Here is a 20,522-nt window from a genome sequence, read left to right as displayed (position 1 = left end):
CGCGACGCCGCGGCGATGGATCGTAATTACCACTCGTTAGCGCTGTGCTAATTTATCCTGAGGATAATTGAAGCCGCAGAAGAGGCCGTCGCCATATAGATATAAATATTACGACCGATCTACGTGGGACATGCAGCTCGGCGGCCGAACGAGGGTCTTATTGTTGTTATCGCACGCACACGTACAGACACTCACTACCTCCACCGGGGAATGTGTTGCGTCGCTAGCCCCCGCGCTTCACTGCAGCCCATTTAATAAGCGTCTCGCGTGCATGGCGAAATCTGATTGCACGAGATAGCTCATTTTTCGAATATTAAACAAAAGCAGAAGTGCTTTTTTGGCACTTCGGACCTCGCAGAAGCTAACACGCTACGCTAATTCAGACGGTTCATCTGCCTGACCTTGGAGAGAGGTCGCTCCTTTTCTCCCACCTTTTCTTTCGGCGACAGTTTAATTTGGCAGAACTACAAGAAGGCCTTGTTCGGGAGATTTCCCACATTATTTCATCCGACCTTGTTCCGTTCAGTTTTACTTAAATCAAAGGGAGATTGTTATCCGCGTGGGCGGGTAAATCCTCCTGTGACCACGAGAGGACAGAGGCTACTGTGCCCCCCCCCCCCACCTGCCTGTCTGAAGGATCTAAGGCAAGGGTGGAAGATTTGTCAAGTGTCAGGAGGTAAAACCAAATCCTCCCTTTGAATGGGAAAAGAGGAAACATGTGTTAGCTTATTAGCTTAATGGGCTAAAGGCTAATTACATTCATTCCAGTGCCGTCACATAAGTGGAGGATTAAAATCATGGTAATTATAGGACCTAAAAACTAGAATTTATATATATTAAAAAAAAAAAAAATCCAAATCCAGGGAAGTCGTGGAATAAAACCTGCGAGTCAACCTTTGGATTTGGGTTTTAGGGATGCATTGAATAAATTCTGATTTTCGGATATTGCAAATTCAATAATTTCGAGAAATTTGAAACACAGGGTTGCAGGAGTCGGTAAATAAAATCACCAAAATCAGTTAAGAGGAATTATTTTGCAGTTGATGACAAAAAGCTTTCTGGAAGAAGTTTTAAAAACTTTCTCACACTCTTCCAAAGCTTGTACGAAGACAATGTCACCCAAAAAAAACACGGACGATAGCGACGATAAGCTGTGTTTGTGATTCTGAGTGCGATGATCAGATAAACAAACTAAAGGTTGCCGTTCTCAGAATCTCAAGCCCGCCTTGATGTTGGCACTCCATTTGTACAATTATAAAACATCTAAACTGATAAAAGATTCCATTTATCTCAGGTTTTGTAGATGCAAAGGGATCTTCAAACGGCTTCCCCGCGGATCCAGAGTCCCCCATTTGTAAATGTGTTTTTTTTAAACTCGTGCTTTGTTCACACCTGTGGTCAGAACTTTATTGAGATTGCTCCTCTATCTGGGCTTGATCTGCATGCAGCCAGCATTTTGCAGTCTGTCGCTGTGAATAGACTGCAGTGTGTATTGTTATCTGCTCCTTACTGCTGTGCTTTCCACTGTCTTTGAACCTCACCCAGGTGTCAGTCAGTGAACGTCGCTACGGTTTGGCCCCAAATCGGAAGAAAGCAAACTTTTTTTTGCATTTAGATTATATATATTTAATTATTTTTATTTTTATTCAAGGATTTATTTTGCTCGCTTGCATTTTGTTTACCTTTTTGAGGACATTGACATTCATTTTGCCTTCAGTAAATACCACGTTAATTTTTTTTAGCTCACATATTCACTAAAAACATTTGCTTTGTAAACAGGCTAATGTAAATTCAGAAATCTATTTCTGATCTGTTTACAGATGCTCGATCTTTAACCATTTTTTGGGCTGAGTCTGACAGCTGAAAGTATTTTCCCACAGCACGCTGGCAGAGATGTACAGCGCTGATGTCTCTGCGTTCATCTGATAGTCCATTCATTCATCTCCTTCTTTACGCTTCGCCTCCTCCTTTTCCTGGTTGTCTTTTTTGTTTCGTGCAACAGTGAAACCGTTAGCTATCTGTGGCAGCGCTGCGGGAAGATAATGTCGAAATGAATCCCTTCGTTTTGCAATTACTTTTATCACTGAGGCGGATTTTAGCGTCTTTTAGCTCATTATTTTGGTTTTCCTGATTTGTATTTCATTTCTCTCATCAGGCTGAACCGGAAATCCTGGATGACATTAAAATTACTTTATTTCTTCTTTGCTGCCATATTCTTTTTCTTTACTACTTTTTACAGAGCTGTTGCCAGATTTAATGCACTGAGAGTGAGAACATTTTTACGGCCTCCACGTCCGACGCCGAATGACATCTGAAGACCTTCACAGCTGGAATAAATCTTTTCGGCAAACAGAAACGAACCGGAATCCTCTCCCCATTAGGATGATGAAAGATCCTTTCACTCGAGAGCCTGTAAACAACACTTTGGGGGTCTGCTTGCTTGCTTATTTGTATATGAGAATGAGGAGACTCTCCATTTCATCAAGGTCTTTTTAGGGGTGGAGTATTGGATTTAACGCGACACGCTCTATTTAAACCTGTGCAGATGCACAACTGCAGAAATGCCGTATTCAGATCCGCGGTGCCGTCGGCAGGTTTTTTCCCACGTTGCGTCTCTCCACTAGCACAACCGACTCCTTTATATTCTGTGTCACATTTTTATGTCAGAAACATTCTCGGAAACCGATTCTTCCCGTCCTTCACAGCGCGTCGTGCTCATCTGCCACTGAGCTATGCGTCGCTGCGCTGACCTCGCAAGTGTATCGTTAAATAAAGACGTGTAGCCGGAGCAACAAGGAACTCCTCGGGTTCAGGCTTTGCCTGTTTGGACAGTGAAGGTTGCATTCACTTGCACCTGACCAGAACCTTTCAAAGTATTAATACCCCCCCCCCCCCCAAACACACACACACACACACACTAGAAGTTAAAGACTATGAATGCACATGGAAGCATCCACACAATGAGCCACTATATAAATGTCCGTGTTTCCTTCAATGTGCATCGTGTTGACGCAGATGTAATATGCATGATCACAACCGGTGCACATGGGTGCACGCACAACTCACCCACCCGTGCACAAACACACATCCAACACACACCCACACACCCAGAACAAACTCGGCTCTCTCTGGCCCGCCATTGTCCGTTGGCGCTGAAGCATCGCCGGCTAAGTGAGGGGCCCTGATGGATACCTACCAGGCTCAGACCACCGATAAAGGTGTGAGGAGGGAGGGGGAGAGAGTCGGTGGAGGAAGAATGAACAAGGGAGAGGAAGATGGCAGAAGATAGAACCCAAAAGGGAGAGGCGGAGGCAGGTGAGGAACGGCTGGTGTCCCGTGAATTCAAATGCACAGGTGTGTGTGTGCGTGTGTGTGTGTGTGTGTGTGTGAAAGAAATCTGGTGCTAAGAAGAGAAATGTCACGTCCAACCGTAGAAAATAACTTGATCTGATTTCGACCCTGTGTGAAATGCAGGATTAGCAGCGGATGCGCAAGAAAAACGACGGGAAAGTGTCAAAGAAGAAAATAAATGTATGAAAAAGCCTTTATTACGGCGAAGGGGTCGCCTGAAAAGGTCAGCCAATGGGAGGCCGAGACAGAAAAACCATTACACGCACTACTGGCTTGTGCAGCTTGTCTTTAAAGGACTCTCTTCTTCTGCTCTACTTCCTGAACTACCCCCCCCCCCCATCCCAAACTCTGTGACAGCGGGAGACATTATCAGGTTCTGTGTGAGTTTGCAGCAGATTAGCAGCCACCTCGGCTCAGATAAGACGCTGCACTGATAACGCCCTGTCCTGGGAGGCACATAGCTGCGATCAAATGCCGTGACACGAGCAGATCTGTTAAGAACACAATTAAGACACTGTCTTCTGTGACTGCGTCGGGGGGGGGGGGGGGGGATCCAGAAATGATCTGCACCCACGACGGCCGAACTGGACTTGAGGTGTTGCTCATTTGATTTGAATTCGATAACGATCGACTGGAAGGAGGACGCAAAACGAGCTGCGATTCGACCTTTATCTCAAGGTCGCAGTAATCCTGTAATTCAGAGACAAACAGAGGAGGCAGAAAATGAATAAATAAAACATGACAGCTTTTTAGCCGTAATCCAATTTATAGAGGCTTTTTTTTATTTATTTTTTAGCTATTTGGATTCTGCATTTTTCCCCTCTGGGTAATGAGAAACAAGAGACTGACACAAAACACAAATATATAGCATTGGCAGAGGCTTTTAACCAGCTCCAAAGCCCCCCCCCCCGCATTAAAACGCTGTCTCCAGTCCTCGTAAACAGAACCAAGTGGGCTGGATCAGGAGATGAAGGCGTCTGGATGGATAAACTTGCCAGCTGCAAATCCCAAACCTCAAATTCCACTCCACAGAGGATGAAATGATAAATGTCCCTTCCGTTCATTCACCGTCTGTTGTTGGATGCATTTCAGATTATCTTGGTGTTCCTTGCATAGCTGGACCGAGTCAGTACCCCTCCCCCCCCCCCCCCCCCTTATCTGTCCCGGACCCATAACTCGTGGAACATCTTTCTGCAAATAGCGATCCTGCTCCTCCAAACCTCTTTTTCCATGCGAGTTCTTATCGAGAGTCTCTGTCATGACAAGAATCTCCTTCACATTTGGACATGATTGCGGAACGTTTTGTCTTTTGGACTGCGATTTGCAGCACCTACCGGTCCAGCGCTTGTGATAAACGCTGATGCTCATGACAAATAATTGCTACATCTGCGTCAAATTATCACGGTTTCCCTGAATAGGAGACCTTCATCCTAGATGAAGATAATCTCGTGGAATCCGGTGCTGCACGGAGGCCAGAAGAAGTCGCTGATGTCTCATTCTTTACGTCTAACAATGACTGTTATCTCTATTTAACTTTTTTTTTTTTTTTTTTTGCAGTTGTTGAGGAAGACAAAGTTTCTGCAGTCCTGCGTTTCCGCGGGCGACGCCGCGCACGTCACGGTGCGACAGTAAGACAATCTGTTACTGTAACCGGATTCCGAGAAGCGAATGAAACATGTGACGAGGCGTGATTAGTTTTACAGAAATCTTGCAGGGATTCCTTTTTTCCTTTTTTTTTTTTTTTTGACAGGTGGGTCTTTTGTAAAGTTAATTTGCTCGAGCAGAATAACCAGGTAGATAATTAGCGGTTGCTTCCGTGGCCATTGTTGTGTTAAAACACCTAATAGCGTCATTCAGCGCCCAGTGGGGCGTCTGAAGGGGTTATTGTAGCCAGCTGGCCTCAGGAAATGTTTTTCCTCAATGAAAACCTTATTCACTATTAAACATAGAAAAATGAGCCTTGAAGTGACTTCAGATGATTTATATAAATGTAATTCAATCTCAATTGCTTCTGGCAGGCCGAACTTTTTTTTTTTTTTTTAAACTCCAGCTGCACATCAGCTCAGTTGCATCAGATTAAAACACTATTCAAATAAACACGATCAGGTATTAAGAGGGGAGCGGAAAGGGGCGTGGCTTGGGTGTTAGGTTTCAAGTCTAACCACCTGGGGAGACACTTAAGACGGGCTGGTTGAAAGGTGCCAGCGGCAGTAGAGAGACGTCCCCCCCCCCTCCCCCACGCCCCCCGTTCCACGGAGATGGACAGCCGGATCAGAGCGCACGGCCTCGCCGGGCACGCAGCAGCGACCCCCGTGCCCGCGTCCCTCCTGCGCCCTCCGCCTCTCTTCCTCCGGGCTTGCAACCCCCCCGCACTGGAACGAGGATACCCGCGCACCCGAAGTGCGCCAGATGCAGGAACCACGGCGTGGTGTCCGCGCTGAAGGGCCACAAGCGCTTCTGCCGCTGGAGGACTGCGTGTGCGCGAAGTGCACGCTGATCGCGGAGCGGCAGCGGGTGATGGCCGCGCAGGTGGCGCTGCGGAGGCAGCAGGCCCAGGAGGAGAGCGAGGCCCGGGATCTGCGGCTCCTGTACCCCGGGGGGACCGTGGCCCCCCGCGGGGGGCCGCCGGGAGCCGGCAGCAGCCAGTCAGCGCACGGCTTTGAGAGTTTTGGAGCAGAGACGCAGAAAGATGGTGAGTTAAAAGTAGAATTACGCATAAATGTTAACAGACATTAAATTCATTTTATTATTATTATTAAGACCACTTATAACATATGTGTTATTATATTAGCGTTATAATTGTAATTGCATCTTGAATAGGCTATTTAAGCACAAAAGGTTTGCTCTAAATTGCATGACGGAAGTGTTTTTAATCGTCTGCCCCCCTTCAGGTGACAAACTGAACAAGTTCAGCTTCTACAAGTGGATTCCTGGGGCGACCCCTGTTTGCCCCCACGCCGCGGGGCTGCCCCCCCCAGGGACAAGAAGAGGGACCTGTCCCCGACTAAGGACAACGGCGTCTTCTCCGCCGACGACAGCGCGAGTCCGTCGCCGGTGTTCGGCCGCGTGGAGAGTCCTCGCAGGTCCGTGTCCTCCTCGGACCAAGAGTCCGGCAGCGAGTCGGACAAACCCAGGCACTTGTCCGTGCTGGACCGGGACCCCACCGACATCATGGCCAAGATCTTCCCTCATCACAGGCGGGACGTGTTGGAGGCGGCGGTGAGGACGTGCAACGGCGACGTCGTCCGATCCATCGAACTCGTGCTGAGTTCCAAAGAGGACAAACGTGACTCTGACGGCTTGGCGCCGCCTCACAACCCGGACGCATCCGGGCCTTCTGCGGGACTGCCCGGAGCTCTGCTGGGGAACAAGTCTGCCTTCTCACCGCCCCACCTGCCACCGGCACCCAGCGGGGGGGACGGTGTGTACGGGCTCGGCCCTCGCCTGGGCGTCAGCCCCCTGCGCCTGGCCTATTCCTCCCCAAGCGGCGGGATGGCAGGTTTTATGTCTCCATACATGACGTCCCGGCTGATGCCGGTGTTCCCCCTGCGCCCTCCTCTGGACTCGTATTCCTTTCCCGGCATGATTCGAGACCTTTCACACCTGCAGAGCAAAGAGTCGCTCTGCAGCGCGGGTCTTTTTACACGACTGAACAGTGAAAAATGAGAAAAGAGACAAATGCAAAAATACTATTATTTTAAATTTCATTGCATTGCTTTACCGACAATCTGGATTGTTTGATATTGTATGTGTTGTAAATAAATGACAAATGTTGTTTGTATTAATAATACATTTGTATTATTAATAAATGCAAATAAATAAATGTTCTTTGTATTACTTCATAAAGCCAACAAAGAAGGATCTAATTTTTAAATGATGCTCTATTTATCTATCTATATTTTATTATATATATATATATATAAATAGTTTTATACGTATTATATACACTATATTAAAAGGGATTAAATAAAAATGTCGAAAGTGTCGACGCCCCAGAAATCCTATCTCACTAATCATTGGCTAAAGAGTCCAAATGAGCCACTGATATCAACCAATAGAAAGCCTCAGAGGGGGCCACGCGCCCTCGTGTTTCAGGAAGTCGAGGGACCGTCAGTTTTGAACGCTGGCTAATGAATGACGTCTTCGGAACGCGTCTCAGCGGGTTTTGTGGGACCGGAAAAAGATAATTTACCGTTTCACCGACTGACATGCGGCTCAACGTCCTCGTCTCTGCTCTGCTTTTGTGCGGCTTCACAGAGGCGCGGAAAATAAGAGGAATATCTTCGTCCTGTAAGCGCGCGCCTGTCCGCTCGTAGCTTAGCCTAGCTCAAGCAGCTATCGCTATATGTAAATTAGCGATGCTGAATACCGACACGCGTCATGCTCCGACTATTTCCGGTGCTAAGATGGGTTGTTTAAAGCGCTGTGGTTTCATTCCGTGACAGACAAGCGGTTCTACAGGGAGAGGAAGTCGTTCCTCTGCATCGACGGCTCCAAAATCATCCCCTCCGAGCAGGTGAACGACGACTACTGTGACTGTGAAGATGGCTCCGATGAACCAGGTGATGAGAGGGGTCTGTTTACGGACCGGCCGACCCGGGTCACCGTGCTCATCACCGCGGCATCCCTAAAAAAAACAGGAATCCTCGTTAAAGTCGCCATTTTACAGAAAAACACCAAGATGTGATTTATGACAGTATGATCAGCGTTTCTATAAATAGAATAATCCTGAATTAACACATCGGACACTCGAAACGAAAGAATTAGTTTGTCGGTTCGGAAGCCTGAACGAGGGAGAAGCTTCGTCTTCGACTCTTGCAAAGACTGTAAACCGACTCCATTTTGTTAGAAATGAAATGTGCATTTGCTAAAAATAATTGTGTTTTGCGTCTGGAAGTCATCTTCCGCTGACCTCTGCCCCCCCCCCCCCTTTGCAGGGACCTCAGCCTGCCCTCGTGGCCGATTCTACTGCACCAATCTGGGTTTCCGCCCACACTACATCCCATCATCGCGTGTCAACGACGGCATATGCGGTAAGCTTTTAACGCTGCAGCGAGGCTGTAAGAGAGAGCGCCTCCTCCCGGTGGGGGGGTGGGGGGGCCTTTAATCAGAAGGATTGTTTGTTAAATAGTAGTCGATGAAAAGTTTTGATAGCTGGTGACACGTGTGCTCAGTTTAAGTTTTCCAGATGGATTTAATTAAATGTTTTAAGAAGGTGGTTTTGCGGCCGATAAAAAGCAAATAAAAAATGGCTACCAAACGCAGGAAACCTCCGACCTTTCTCCTCAACCCTTCCTTTATTCTTGCATGTCATCGAATCGCAGGATTCCTTTCAAAGCTTTCCTCCCACCTGTCGGTTCACCCCCCCCCCCCCACCTCCTGATAAGGCTGTGTTCTCCTCTGTCCTCCTCCTTTATGCACCTTGGACGGGATCCTCCTGCGTCTCCTGCCAGATTGCTGCGATGCCTCAGACGAATACAACAGCCACGCTCGCTGCCAGAACGCTTGCTGGTCAGTCGCCATTCAATATTTAGAAAACAACACATGCAAGTATTTGAGAAGACGCGGCATCAGAGGCCCACGCACGGCGGAGGAAATAGCGTCCAATAAAACTGTAAAGAGTCGGTTCACCTGCGGCTCGTTTACTCTGCCACCAGGGGGCGCGGCGTCACTATTTAACGCACTGATCTACTGTACATCACTGTACGTCTCTCTCTATTGTATTATCCTTCCAGAGGAGTTTCTACGCTGCACAAATTCCTTCGTTACCGTCTGCGCTGCAAAGATCTTCTCTGCCGTGATGCTCAAATGTATTTCTCTGTGCAAATGGAACTTCTAATGCAGTAAAGCCGCTTATTCTAGCGACAGTTCTCTGTTATTCCATTCGCAGCCGCTCCTCCCTCGCCCAGAGTAGATCTCATTATGTTTTCACAAGGTCCACACACTCGTATTGTGTTTGCCAGGCTTCAAAAACAATTTAGCTCAGCCACAGAGCATCCGCCTCCATCTTATTTACGCTTCTATTTTTCCCATTTGGATCCCCCCCCCCCCCTGCTGCATTGTGGGCCCTTAAAAAATAAAAAAATAAATTGGATCGCACCATCTCTGCGACCGTAGCGGGGGTGGCCGGCAGTTTTCTCGGTAATGATGGGACTTGTTTGTGCTCTCTGCCTCGGCTCTCTCCTCCAGGAATCTGGGACAGAGAGAGAGAGCCTACGTGGAGCACCAGATGAGGGCCTTGGACGAGGGGCTGCAGCTCAAGCAGCAGCTGATTGAAGAGGGGGTGCTGCTGTGGAGGGAGAAGCAGGTACGCTCCGCGTGACCTTATATGGATGAGATGAGCATCCCGGCGGCTCAGTGGGGAGTCCGACTTGGGAGTTTCTGTGTGATCTTAATGCACTCTGCGCCCCATTAGTATTTCCGACGCCACTAAACGAGTCCGTTTTGGATCGGCATGAGACCTCGAGCTCCTTCAGTTCACCAAGCAGTCGTCCAAATTACAAACCGGCGCCCCCCGGAGTCCGGTGCTAATTAAATTCCGCAGCTGTTTAGATATTTGTAAGATATATTTACTGCTTGGGCGAGCTCATTACTTAATTCATTATCTTATTTAGGAAATTCAAGATGCCCTCCCTGCACTGTTTGAACAGTGTAAAAGACAGAGTTTCTGTTTTTTATTGTTCAACCTGCACGTCTGATCATGTTCAAATGAACGTCTGCCTCTGAAGGATAAGGCCGGAGCATTTTTCCACACTTCAGTCCTAAATTACTGGAAGATTGACTTAACTTTAAGGCATTTTGAAGCACTTTATAAGCTTTAAAAAAGATGTTTCACAATGTCAGTCTAGCATAAATTATATATAGGGGGTGCTTTTAAAAAAAAAACTAGCACGTCTTTGATGACAGATTTTAAGCGAAGGCCATTTTTGTCTCTCGTGCGCCGCTTGATGCCGTCGGAGTGTTCGTTCGCCGCTCTCCTTTCTCGCTCTTTGCCGCCGCGGCTGATTGGCAGATCGAGGCCGAAGTGTCACCCGACCTCTCTTATCGAGCCACGCGTTGTGATCCGCTTCCTCTCGGCGTGTGTCTCTGTAGATACGTCGAGGTCATCGCGGGGGGGACTCGTCTCTTTTAGGCAGCGCTCCGAGGGTTAAATGATGTTACCGTCGGCTTGCTGCGAAACTTTCTTCACGAGCTAACGCTTATTTTTATAGCATTTAAAAATGCTATTTAAAGGAAAGCCCTAGGAAGCTAGCCGTCCCTGTCCGAACCAAACCCAATCCATTTTGCAGAAGGAGCTTTTTGGGTCGTGGTTTGAAGCCAGACGATGGACTCCATCGCTGTTCCTTCCAATCTCAAATCATTTTTACGCCACTTAAAAGTGCGAAACTCGACTTCCTTTCGCCGGACAGGTGGAACCGACGATATTGGAGCAAACTTCAAAGACAATGTCCGGGACCTTCTTCTTAATTATTTTTTCCCCTCTGCAGGCCCAGCTCAGAGAGCTTCAGCAGGCAGCCGAGGACCTCCAGATCAAATTAGAGGAGCAGAGGAGGAGGAAAAACGAAGCCGACCGGCTCAAAGAGCAGACATTAAAGGCGCTGGGCGCCGGAGGAAGCGGTGAGTGATTTCCTTTGGAGTCCATTTAAAGCGAATAAACCCACAGAATGGCCCGAGTCTGTATTTGGGTCATTGCTACCGGTACCACGGGGGGGGGGGAAGTTCTTGTATTTCAGCCCGGCCTTTACATCCAACAAAAGTAAATTGTTGTCCGTGCCTCGAGCCAGAGAGTCACGACGAGAAACAGAAACGGCGTGAAGGGTTAAACCGTTGGGATCGATCGATCCCCAAACGTGCCCCAAGTAAAAAAGTTCCCACTTCCCTGAAGGTTGTTTGACTCGCCGCTTCCTCGGAGCTCACGTCCGTCAAGGCTGACCTTTTGCCCCCCCCCCCCCGCGTTCTTACACCCGTCATTCTTCCCTTCCATTACCGCTCGTCTTCGGGGCGTAACGGCCGTCAGTTGTCACTGCCGCGGTCGAGCTGGCGTGTTGCGTCCGTGTCGGCCGTCCATCTGGGCTGTGTGTGTGTGCGTGTGCGTGTGTGTGTGTGTGTGTGGTGTGTGCGTGTGTGTGTGTGTGTGTGTGTGAAAGACGTTTCTCCGTCCTTTCCCTGCCTGCAGTAATGACATCACATTCTAACTAAGACTTTTAAATCCTTATTACTTCCTGCTCTACTTTGATGCACATTTTGCCAGAGTCGGTGGTGCATGAAGATGAAGACGAAGAAGACGAAGAGGAGGGCATTTCTTTAATACTTTGAACAAGAACAACCTGATTCGTCCTGCCCCCCCCCCCCCTCGGTGAACGTCGGGTTCACACGGAGGCCTCTTTGACTTCTGATCCGATCCGAACGTGCTTAATGATGCGCCGTCTCCGAGTTCAGCCGCCGTTTCCCGGAGTTCGTCTTCCGTCCAGCGGCCGACCCGGTTCCTCCTCAGGAACGGGAAACTTCCTCCCTGGAAACATTTCCTGGCGGCGCCTAAATGGAAGCGCGATGCGTGGAAACGGAGAACTCTCGGTGTGGATGCCGTGGATCTGCGGTCTCCTCGTATTTTATGAGCGATGAGCGTGCTGTCCCTATCGCCAGGGCAACGGAGGTGGATGAGCGATGGCGTCCATTAGGAAACAGCCTCCTATATTTGCTGCCGCCGTCTTGATCCTCCTACCCCGCTCCTCTTTTATTTCCACATTGCTCTTCCTCATACCTTTTTACCACATTGCCCCCCCCCCCCCCCCCCATTCTGCCTTCCTCGTGTTTTTGCCTTTCATAGCTGCAGCTCCGCAGTACAGGGAGGTACGAGGCCGCATCTCCTCTTCCTCGCTCGCTCTTCTTTGTGCTCTCATTTCTACCAGACAAAAAAAAAAAAAAAAGAAAAACGACAAGAGGGACGGGTCGAGAATGTCAAGCATTAGATTGGGAATAGAGCGGCGTTCAAACAAAAGAACGGGCCGCTCGTGTGACAGGCGCCGATCAATCTGGCGTCTCCACGCACGTCTCCACGCACGTCTCCTACTTCCTGTCTTTTCATCGGTGACCAGCCCGATCTTAAGACACGGCTTTATTCGGATGATATTTTGGCAAAAGCCGGATTTGAGCACACATTCAACACAGGTGCTCTACTGTACACTGGGGGGGCATGGGGGGGGGGGGGTAATTTCATAATTAGCTTTTCTGTAATTAGTACAGAAAGTTAATTGCTGCGGATGTGCAATTAGCATTATGTAAAGTGCTTTTCCCTAGACTTGGGAAGGGGAGGGGGGGGGGGGCAGGCAATCAGTCGGCCCCTTTTTAACTTCTCCATTCCGCTGATGATGTGGGAGCAGCTTAGCGCCGAGTGGAAGAGAACTTCCTCTCCTTTCCACTCCGATGAATGCGATTCACAAAAAAGAACCCCCCCCCCCCCCGAATCGGTCGGTGTCGCGCGTTCGCCGGGAAAGGCGGTTGAGGAAGTCGGTTCCCGTCTCCCTTTCATCTGCCTCTGAATACAAACGGAGACGAGACGAGGGAAATCACTGTCGTAGCCGCCGCTACCCACAAAGCCTCCTGATTGCATTCTGGACTCTGACATGTTGTTTTTTATGCCTCTCGCACAGCGTGACTGACTCATTGCCTGATTGCCCCCCCCCCTCCCGCCCCTACACACACACACGGCTCCCCCCGTGTTTTTAAATCCAGCTCTGCCTTCTATTCCGTCCCCATTCAGATGGATTTGTTTTACGGCACCTGATTAAACTTAACTTCAGGCGATCTTACATCGTTTTTTTTCCCCCGTCCCTTTTAGGCCCCGTACGTGACAACGCCACGGTCGCCGACATTTTCAAGTTACTGGACAGCAACAAAGATGGCAGGTAACCCACACGCTGATTATTTCCCCCCCCCCCCCCCCCCCCGTTCGTACAATACTAGAGACGCAGCCCCCATTTATGCCTGATGTGTTTAAGAAAATGTTAAATGGTTTTTAGATATTGTATATTAACAGCAAAACGGGGTTTCCCTTTGGATTTTAGCCTTGCCAGGGGGAAAGACTCAAGTCACAGAGTAAAAATGTGCTGTGAAATTGAATACTGAAGAAATTGCTAAAGTGATGGAGCTCTCAGTTCGGGGGTTGTCTCCTCCTCGCTGTGCTCAAATGCTCCAGAGTGTGGAGAAATGCACAAAGATGGAGGATTCAAAATGTCGTTTTTTCCACTCGACCTCTTTTTCCGAACAACCGATCTGACGATTACACGTTCCCAACTGAGCAGCCCAATTTAACAAAAGGATGCCAAACGTGAGGGCGGTCCCGAGGCCTTGAACGCCGCCTGCTGATCAATGCTGTTTAAAGTAACCGGACAGCAGCAGGGCGGGGCCGCACCGAACGGAACGCTCTATAGAACACACAAAGTGCTTGTGCAGCCAGTTTCCGGGGAGTGTTTCGCGCCCACTTATGCATTCCTGTGCCTGGATATGCACCATTATTCAGCGCTTCTGCCCCCTCTCGTCCTCTCCCTCCCCGCCTCCATCCATCTACTCCGTCCGTTCCATCCCAAGCGGTCTCTCTCTACATCGGGGCGGCGCTTTGAACAAACACTTTACTAAGCTGAAATATCTGCAAGGACCTGCTTATTTCTGCACAAGCCGGTATTTCATCCTGCCAGTCAGCGGGAGCCGGCCCGTCGCCAGTCACGACATTTATTGATGCCCAATTGAGTAAAGTGGGAGGCGGAGGCTTTTTTTTATTTAATTTTTTTTTATATCTGTGCTTTGCCATTTTGTCTGAAAGGCCCTGCAAGCGCACGCACCCGAGTGTCGGGCTCGATTTGGTTGCTTTTATGATTACGTCTGGAGTCACCTGCGTGTCGGATGCTCGCACATTGACAGGCAATTTGCTGATCGGATTGCAAAAAACCTTGTAGCAAAAAAAAAGCTCTTGCCTTTGTCCCTAATGAAACTTGGTGAAACACGACACCGCTTCGATTTGATTTTGCTAATTATCTTTAATGCAAGGAGTCACAGATAATTACTCTGTCAGTTGTTGGCTAACCGCGAGCTAACCTCACGTTTGTGTCCACTTGTAAATTGGGACAGTTTTTGTTTGTATTTGCATGTTTAAAAGTAGTGATTTTCATTATAGCTGTGTAGAAGACTTCTATTTTGTGGTTTCGCAGCTTCGTTTTTTTTAGAAATCCTCAACGTGTCGTTAGGAAAGGTTCAGCCTGGAAGTCTTTTCCTATCAATCCCTGCAATGGGGCAAAAAAAATAAACATTCTACCCCGACACATTGGGTCATTAAAGTAGCTTCTGGACCTCCTCGCCATTATTGCATCCCGGACCCACAACACGCACACAAAGTGCGGCCCGTTGTGCCAGCTGGCAGGCAGTTGGCAGCCCGCTTGCAGGATTAGCTGGTAGCAGTATGCTGGCCTATAAATAGACTCTACCAACTGCTTCAGGAAATGAACCGTGATGAAGCTTCCCAAAGGCCCGCAAACAGGTTGTTGCTTTTTTTCCGTCGGCGAATAAAGCGAGAGTCGGTTCTCCAACGTTTGTTAACGTCTCTTCCGATCGAGCCCGCTCGAAGGTGTGCGTCTCAAAGCACCTGGTTGCACGATGCCTGTTAGCATAAATGGACCCTAGCATTTCCTAACGTGTTTTCAGAGCTCCCGCCTCACAATGAAGAGAGCTATTGTTCTTTTTGTGCCCCCCCCCGCGCCCCCAAACACTTACTCCCAAGCATCGATTCCTCTGCCGTGGAACAAGCTCTTTGCTTTGTGTGTTTTCCCGCTCTTCCGGTTTCCGCGGACTCCCGGGATTGATCCTGGCTACGCAGTCATTATCTCAGCTCGGTATTGTTAGCTCGTGTCGAGCCTTCCGGAAGAAAGACATCAGCAGGGGGGGGGCGAGAGTGGCTGAAGGAAAGATCTAAGTGTCGCAGGATAAAAGGTGCCGTGCACCGCCTCGTGCCTGCGCGCCACTCATTGTGTCGCGTTCCGCTCGGAAGGAGAGGGGCTTAAAGGGGCGGGTTATCCGAGCCGACGCCGCGTTGTTGTTGACTGGAGCACGAAATGACCTGAAAATGAGTTCGCCCACAAAATGACAAAGTGAAATTTGCACTCGCATCAGATGAACTTCGTCCTGTTTTCGCTTTAGTTATTTTTTTTTCTCCAGAGGAAAATAAAAGTACAGACTTGCTTTTTTTTGTTCAGCATAATTCATCTTACGTCAACCCGGGGGGAAAAAAAACTCGCTTCAGGTTTTACCCAGCATTCCCAAAATGCCCTGCAGCGAGTCCAGAGCAGATGTTCCGCTGGTCGTCAGATGCTCTAGAGTAAATACTGATTTAAGCAGCAGGGTTTTGGGTCCAAAGGAGGCTCCTCAAGAGTTCTGTTATTTAAGAGGAATTTGAAATTGACTTCAACTTTCTCTTGGACAGTATAACAGCGGATGAAGTCCAGGCTAAAGTGGCTCTCATCGGGGACGAGGAGCGGATTCTCTCCGAGGAGGAAGCAGCGGTAAGTTGTCTTTCATTGGTGGAGTTGTGCAGCACTGTTCTGTTTGGCTTTTATCTTTAACTCATCGAGTGCCAGCCAGTTTCTGCTCGGCTATCTGCCGAGCGCCCCAGTTTTTGCACATTTTTCCCGATTTTCCAAGCCCCACCGAATAATCAAAAAAACGTCTTTAGACGTGAACGGCACTCAAAGAGTTAATTCTACAACCCTACTACCGGCTGTAAACAAGATGACAAGCGCTCAAATGTTCCCCTCCTTCTCCCCTAAACCCCTCCTCTCCTATAAAATTGGGATGCACGACCACGCCGGGTTATTTCGCTCAGCTGCCACGTGGCTGAAAATGTGTTCCCAGAGATAATTTCTCTCGCATTTCCTTTTCCCATATTTCTAGCTATAGCAGAAATGCCCTTTCGCTCTTTTTGGTGCACAGCTTGTGGTACTTTTCTAATTTAATCTGCTGTAGAAATGCCACACAGTTTTGGTGTCGGTAACAGAAAACACCCCCCAGCAGCAGCAGCAGCAGCAGCAGCGTCGCTGCACCCAGCAGGACGGGTAAAAAAAAAAAATCAAATAAAGAAATGGGCGCCTGCTTGTTGATTCCGTCGGCTAACTGGGAGCCATTCCTCATGAAATCTGCTGCATCTGAGGAGGATTAACCGGCATGAATATGCATGAATATGAAAATGTGTACTTAACTGCAACCACAACAAAATGGTGATCAAGCCGAGCAAATTAAACGGGGGCGCCATTGAAGGTACTTGAAAGGCGATTTATATTAGAACTGACAAAGCGGCCTGCGTGTTGGCGCCTCACTAAAGGTCCAAGGGCAGCAAGAGTTGCCCCGAGAGAGAGGTTGATATACTGGGGGGGGGAATACTGCTTGTGTGATATCACCTCTAATAGGAATACACCAAAACTCAGCCAATGATCGAGTCCTCTGATGAAAAGAACATTCCTGAATTTTTTATTTTACGTCTTAACATGTGGACAGAAAGAGCAGCGACTGCTTCGTTCCCGCTTCAATGCCCGACGGCCTTGATTGCTTTTCAGCAGAGACGGAGCCCGTGTGCATATTTATTTTACTTTATTTTATTTTGCACACTTGCTCAATCTGTGTCATTTTCACACCTTTTTATTAGCCCCCCCCCCTCCACTTCTTTTTCTCTGCTCTTAAGAAGCTTTGGCCTTCGCGAGAAAATTCCGTTTCCACTTCAGCGGCCCGGATAATTCAAGAATAAGAGAGGATATTCAAGAGAACCGTTTGGTAGTCAAAGGAGGCTCTCCACTCGATTCTGTATTTGCATCATTATATTATAGCCCTCTCTTCCTGTCCGGTGAAGGTAGCATGTCTTTCCATTTATTTCAAGGTGTCGCCTTCTTCCTCTCAGAAAAACGCCCGTCCTCTTTTTCTACATTAAGCGTAGGCAGCGACACGAGCTCGGGAGCGGCGGCGTGCGACCGAGCCGGAGATGTGTGTCCGGGAACAGAGATGCAGGAAATTGCATTCTCAAGAAATGCTATTTGTGCAGAGGTGAATTTCACTTATCCATCTACTGCCCGCCCCCGCCTGTGTCCGAAAGCTCCTTACTCCATCTACCAGACGCCAAGCGAGACGGAATATAGAATATGTTTTTCTTTTTGGCAGAACAATGAACAACTAGTCACCCAAATGTGCACCATCTGTTTGGACCGGTTGACATTTGGCCCCAGGTGTTTGTTTATGTCGAGGGCACGACTTCAGATCGTCACCGATTTCTGCAGGACGTCGACATTTAGGGGTACAAATGTCTGACCTTTGACTGCGTATAGAGTAGCCATCGCAGAGGCTGTCCAGTGTAGCATTAAACTGTTGGTTCTGCTCATTTAATCGACCCAAAAGACTCTAATTTAAGCTCTAATGGAAATCACAGCGACGTGAATGTGAAGGCAGGGGGCTGATGAAGTCCTACCGAGCTTCAGAAGGGGGCAGCAGACCTCTAAGTTGAGCGTGAGCTAAAGGCAAAATGGAAAGTCACATTCACAGGTCGTTTAATCTGGTTGTTTCGTCACGGGCTGGGCGTCGCCCCGCTCTCGCTGAAGCTGAGGGATCCCTCCCACTCGGAAGGAAGCGGGGATTCTGCCAGTGATTCTGGATTTAGACGTGTGGACCGAGGGAAGATATTGTCTGTGTGAAACATGGGAGTTTCATATCTGCAGACCTAAGCTGCACTCTGGATTCCACGCTTGATGGATGGAGGCCATGATGCTATCGTACAGCACGTATTCCCTAACTGCAGCATACGTACAATCACAGCTGCCATTAAACTCACGTGTGCCCTTTGTTTTTCAGATATTTAAAGCGGTTGGGGAAGCAACGCTCATTCTTGTTGCTAAGCTAGTGTGCTATCCGTAGCGACGTCAGGCGCTACCGCTAGCAGAAGTGTGTTTGCGTCGTTTGTCCGGTTGCTGCAGGGACAATATGTGCGTATTTAAATATGGGGCTAAACACAACTTTTTCCTCAATGGTCTCTCTCAGCCATGAGATTTCCGTTTTTTCGTGTGCCAGTGAACCTCCCATCGTATATCAGGGCGTCGCTCCCCAGCTGGCGTGCTTCCAGGTTACATAATGCGAAATGACAGGCTGTAACCAGAGGTGGAGTGATACGCGGTTTGGAGGGCTGAAGCGGAGAAGTCTGACCTGCTGAAAAAGCTCTGTCGTTTGTCGGGGTCTCCTGAGGAATGTACATTTTTGTGATCTGTTGTGGTTTCAGGCTGAGCACGTCCTGCATGTCTCCTGCCGCGTGCTTCTGATCACCTCTGCACCCGTCCCTTTGGTTATGCATCCACTGAGACGAGACGTGCGCACGGTCGTTCAGTCGGTGCAGGCGTTGAACCAAATGGAGGTCAAAGGCGGGGGAGGGAAAGGGCGTAAAGGAAGCGCCCTGTATTTTGTCCATTTGTACTTGCTTCCGAAAGAAAAGGACGTTTGTCCACGAATCTCCCCTTTAAAGAATAAAGACGAAAAAAAAAGTGCACTGTATGACAAAATAAAACCTTTTGAAAGTCGGACCTGATGTGTTTGTACTGCTCTGACTTCTTATCAGCTTTAAACGCTTGATGGGGACTATTGATGGTTCCACCTGTGCGACTCCCAGGAACAGGATACGCACCGCAGCGAGCAACGTCCACGGAGGACAGGCTCGAGTGTCCTCCGGGACGATGTTCTGATGAGGCGGATGCTTCGGATGTAGGTGGAAATAACTTCGTATATGTGTGTCTGAAGAGGTGGGGGCGTGGATAGCATTTAGTGTGGATGAGGCTGACGTTAAAAGCGCTAATGCTGGATTACTCGCTCCATTGTTTCCCACGAATCCCTCAAAATGTACGAAGGCGACGCCAGGCCGGCGTTAAAGCGGGGGAATAATCTCAATATTAATTAACAGCGGCGATTTACAGAGCGTAAATACATTTAATGGTTATTGTTGAGGAACGTCGACCCCCGGACTCAGCAAAAACAATTAAATCTGGAGAAGCAGAACAGCCAAATTTATGTTGTTCAAGTCGGGAAAAGAAAACCCACACAGGAAATAAACACCGAAATTCGTTCCCCGGATTCACCATTGTAGATAGCACTGTAGCGGTCCTAAAACAAACGATGAAATTCCATTTAATTTTGATTCTTGTATGAAATACATGCATAGTTGTATTCACCAGACGAAACCCGAAAACCATACGAGAAAGAAAATCCTTCTTTCTCGAATAAGGAAGTAATAAAGAAGAAAAAAAAAAAAACACAGACCGCATGAATTTCCCAAATCCATTTCAGAATATAAAATCTAGCGACCTCTGACCCCCGCAGACCACCGGGGCTCCAACAAACGCATCTCCACGGGTAACCTCGTGTCTTTTGTGGCGAACCGACTGACGGGTTTCGTGTTTCCATGGTGACCCTGCAGCGCAGCACACGTAAGACAATAATGAAAGCTAACGAATGACGTCGGGAACGCCGTCCGCCCTCAAAGTTTCAGCTTTTTGTGACACTTTTAGGAGTCACACAAACATAGTGTGTCCCCCCCCCCCCCCCCCCCCCCCATCATCTCGGGGCTTTTGAGAACCCTGAAAGATCGGGCTAGCGAGCGAAGGGGTGACACACGGAATGACAAAACTCCCGTGTCTTGTCTGTCAGGCTCGGTCTTTATCCGACTGACATTTGCTGGCTCAGGCTCATCCAGACTCCGGAGAAGCCAGGGATAAGAGTCAGACACAGATGGATCCCCCCCCCAAAGCAATTCTGTCTAGCACAAGATTCAGAAGTAGGTGGGGGGGGGGATGTTTCCAAATCCTCATCCTGCTTTTACAGACTCACTGAAATATAATTGCCTCTACAGAGTTTTTCCCGCGTGTGCTTTTGTTTCTTGTGATGCATTTTTGTTCATTTTGACCCGACCTCTCGGTGATTGAGGCTTTTGCTTCAGCGGAGACGCTTCTTGTCCTCTGAGCAAGTCGAGAGAACAATGCAAGAATGCCTTGCGCCATTTACAACTGACGAGGCGAAGGAGGGGTGGGGAGGGGGGGGGGGGGGGTTGTAGGTGTTAAGCTGATTGGCGAGAGGGAAAAAAAAGCATCTGCTTCGCAGTCGCCCCGGAA

At 48.6% G+C, this 20,522-nt stretch overlaps 2 protein-coding genes across 2 annotated transcripts in view; both read left to right on the top strand.

The window, feature by feature from the left end:
- The first annotated feature begins 5,609 nt into the window (after positions 1 to 5,609).
- Positions 5,610 to 7,017, top strand: LOC137911407 (doublesex- and mab-3-related transcription factor A1-like). The gene is given in 6 exon segments (XM_068755776.1): positions 5,610 to 5,742; positions 5,745 to 5,816; positions 5,819 to 6,043; positions 6,243 to 6,271; positions 6,273 to 6,322; positions 6,324 to 7,017. Coding segments are annotated over 6 exon segments (1,203 nt in total).
- A 542-nt stretch (positions 7,018 to 7,559) lies between these two features.
- The window catches only part of LOC137911260 (glucosidase 2 subunit beta-like), a 42,505-nt gene continuing 29,542 nt past the window's right edge, over positions 7,560 to 20,522 (top strand). The window contains exons 1-8 of the mRNA XM_068755608.1: positions 7,560 to 7,641; positions 7,797 to 7,913; positions 8,289 to 8,384; positions 8,805 to 8,862; positions 9,541 to 9,658; positions 10,839 to 10,968; positions 13,190 to 13,256; positions 15,821 to 15,899. Of these exons, the coding sequence (XP_068611709.1) occupies positions 7,560 to 7,641; positions 7,797 to 7,913; positions 8,289 to 8,384; positions 8,805 to 8,862; positions 9,541 to 9,658; positions 10,839 to 10,968; positions 13,190 to 13,256; positions 15,821 to 15,899 (747 nt within the window). The remainder of the gene's footprint in view (positions 7,642 to 7,796; positions 7,914 to 8,288; positions 8,385 to 8,804; positions 8,863 to 9,540; positions 9,659 to 10,838; positions 10,969 to 13,189; positions 13,257 to 15,820; positions 15,900 to 20,522) is intronic.

This window comes from Brachionichthys hirsutus, chromosome 23 (genome assembly GCF_040956055.1).
Source record: "Brachionichthys hirsutus isolate HB-005 chromosome 23, CSIRO-AGI_Bhir_v1, whole genome shotgun sequence".
Lineage (NCBI taxonomy): Eukaryota > Metazoa > Chordata > Actinopteri > Lophiiformes > Brachionichthyidae > Brachionichthys > Brachionichthys hirsutus.
The sequence above is the reverse complement of the archived record's forward strand: the minus strand, read 5'-3'. Positions and strand labels throughout refer to the sequence as shown.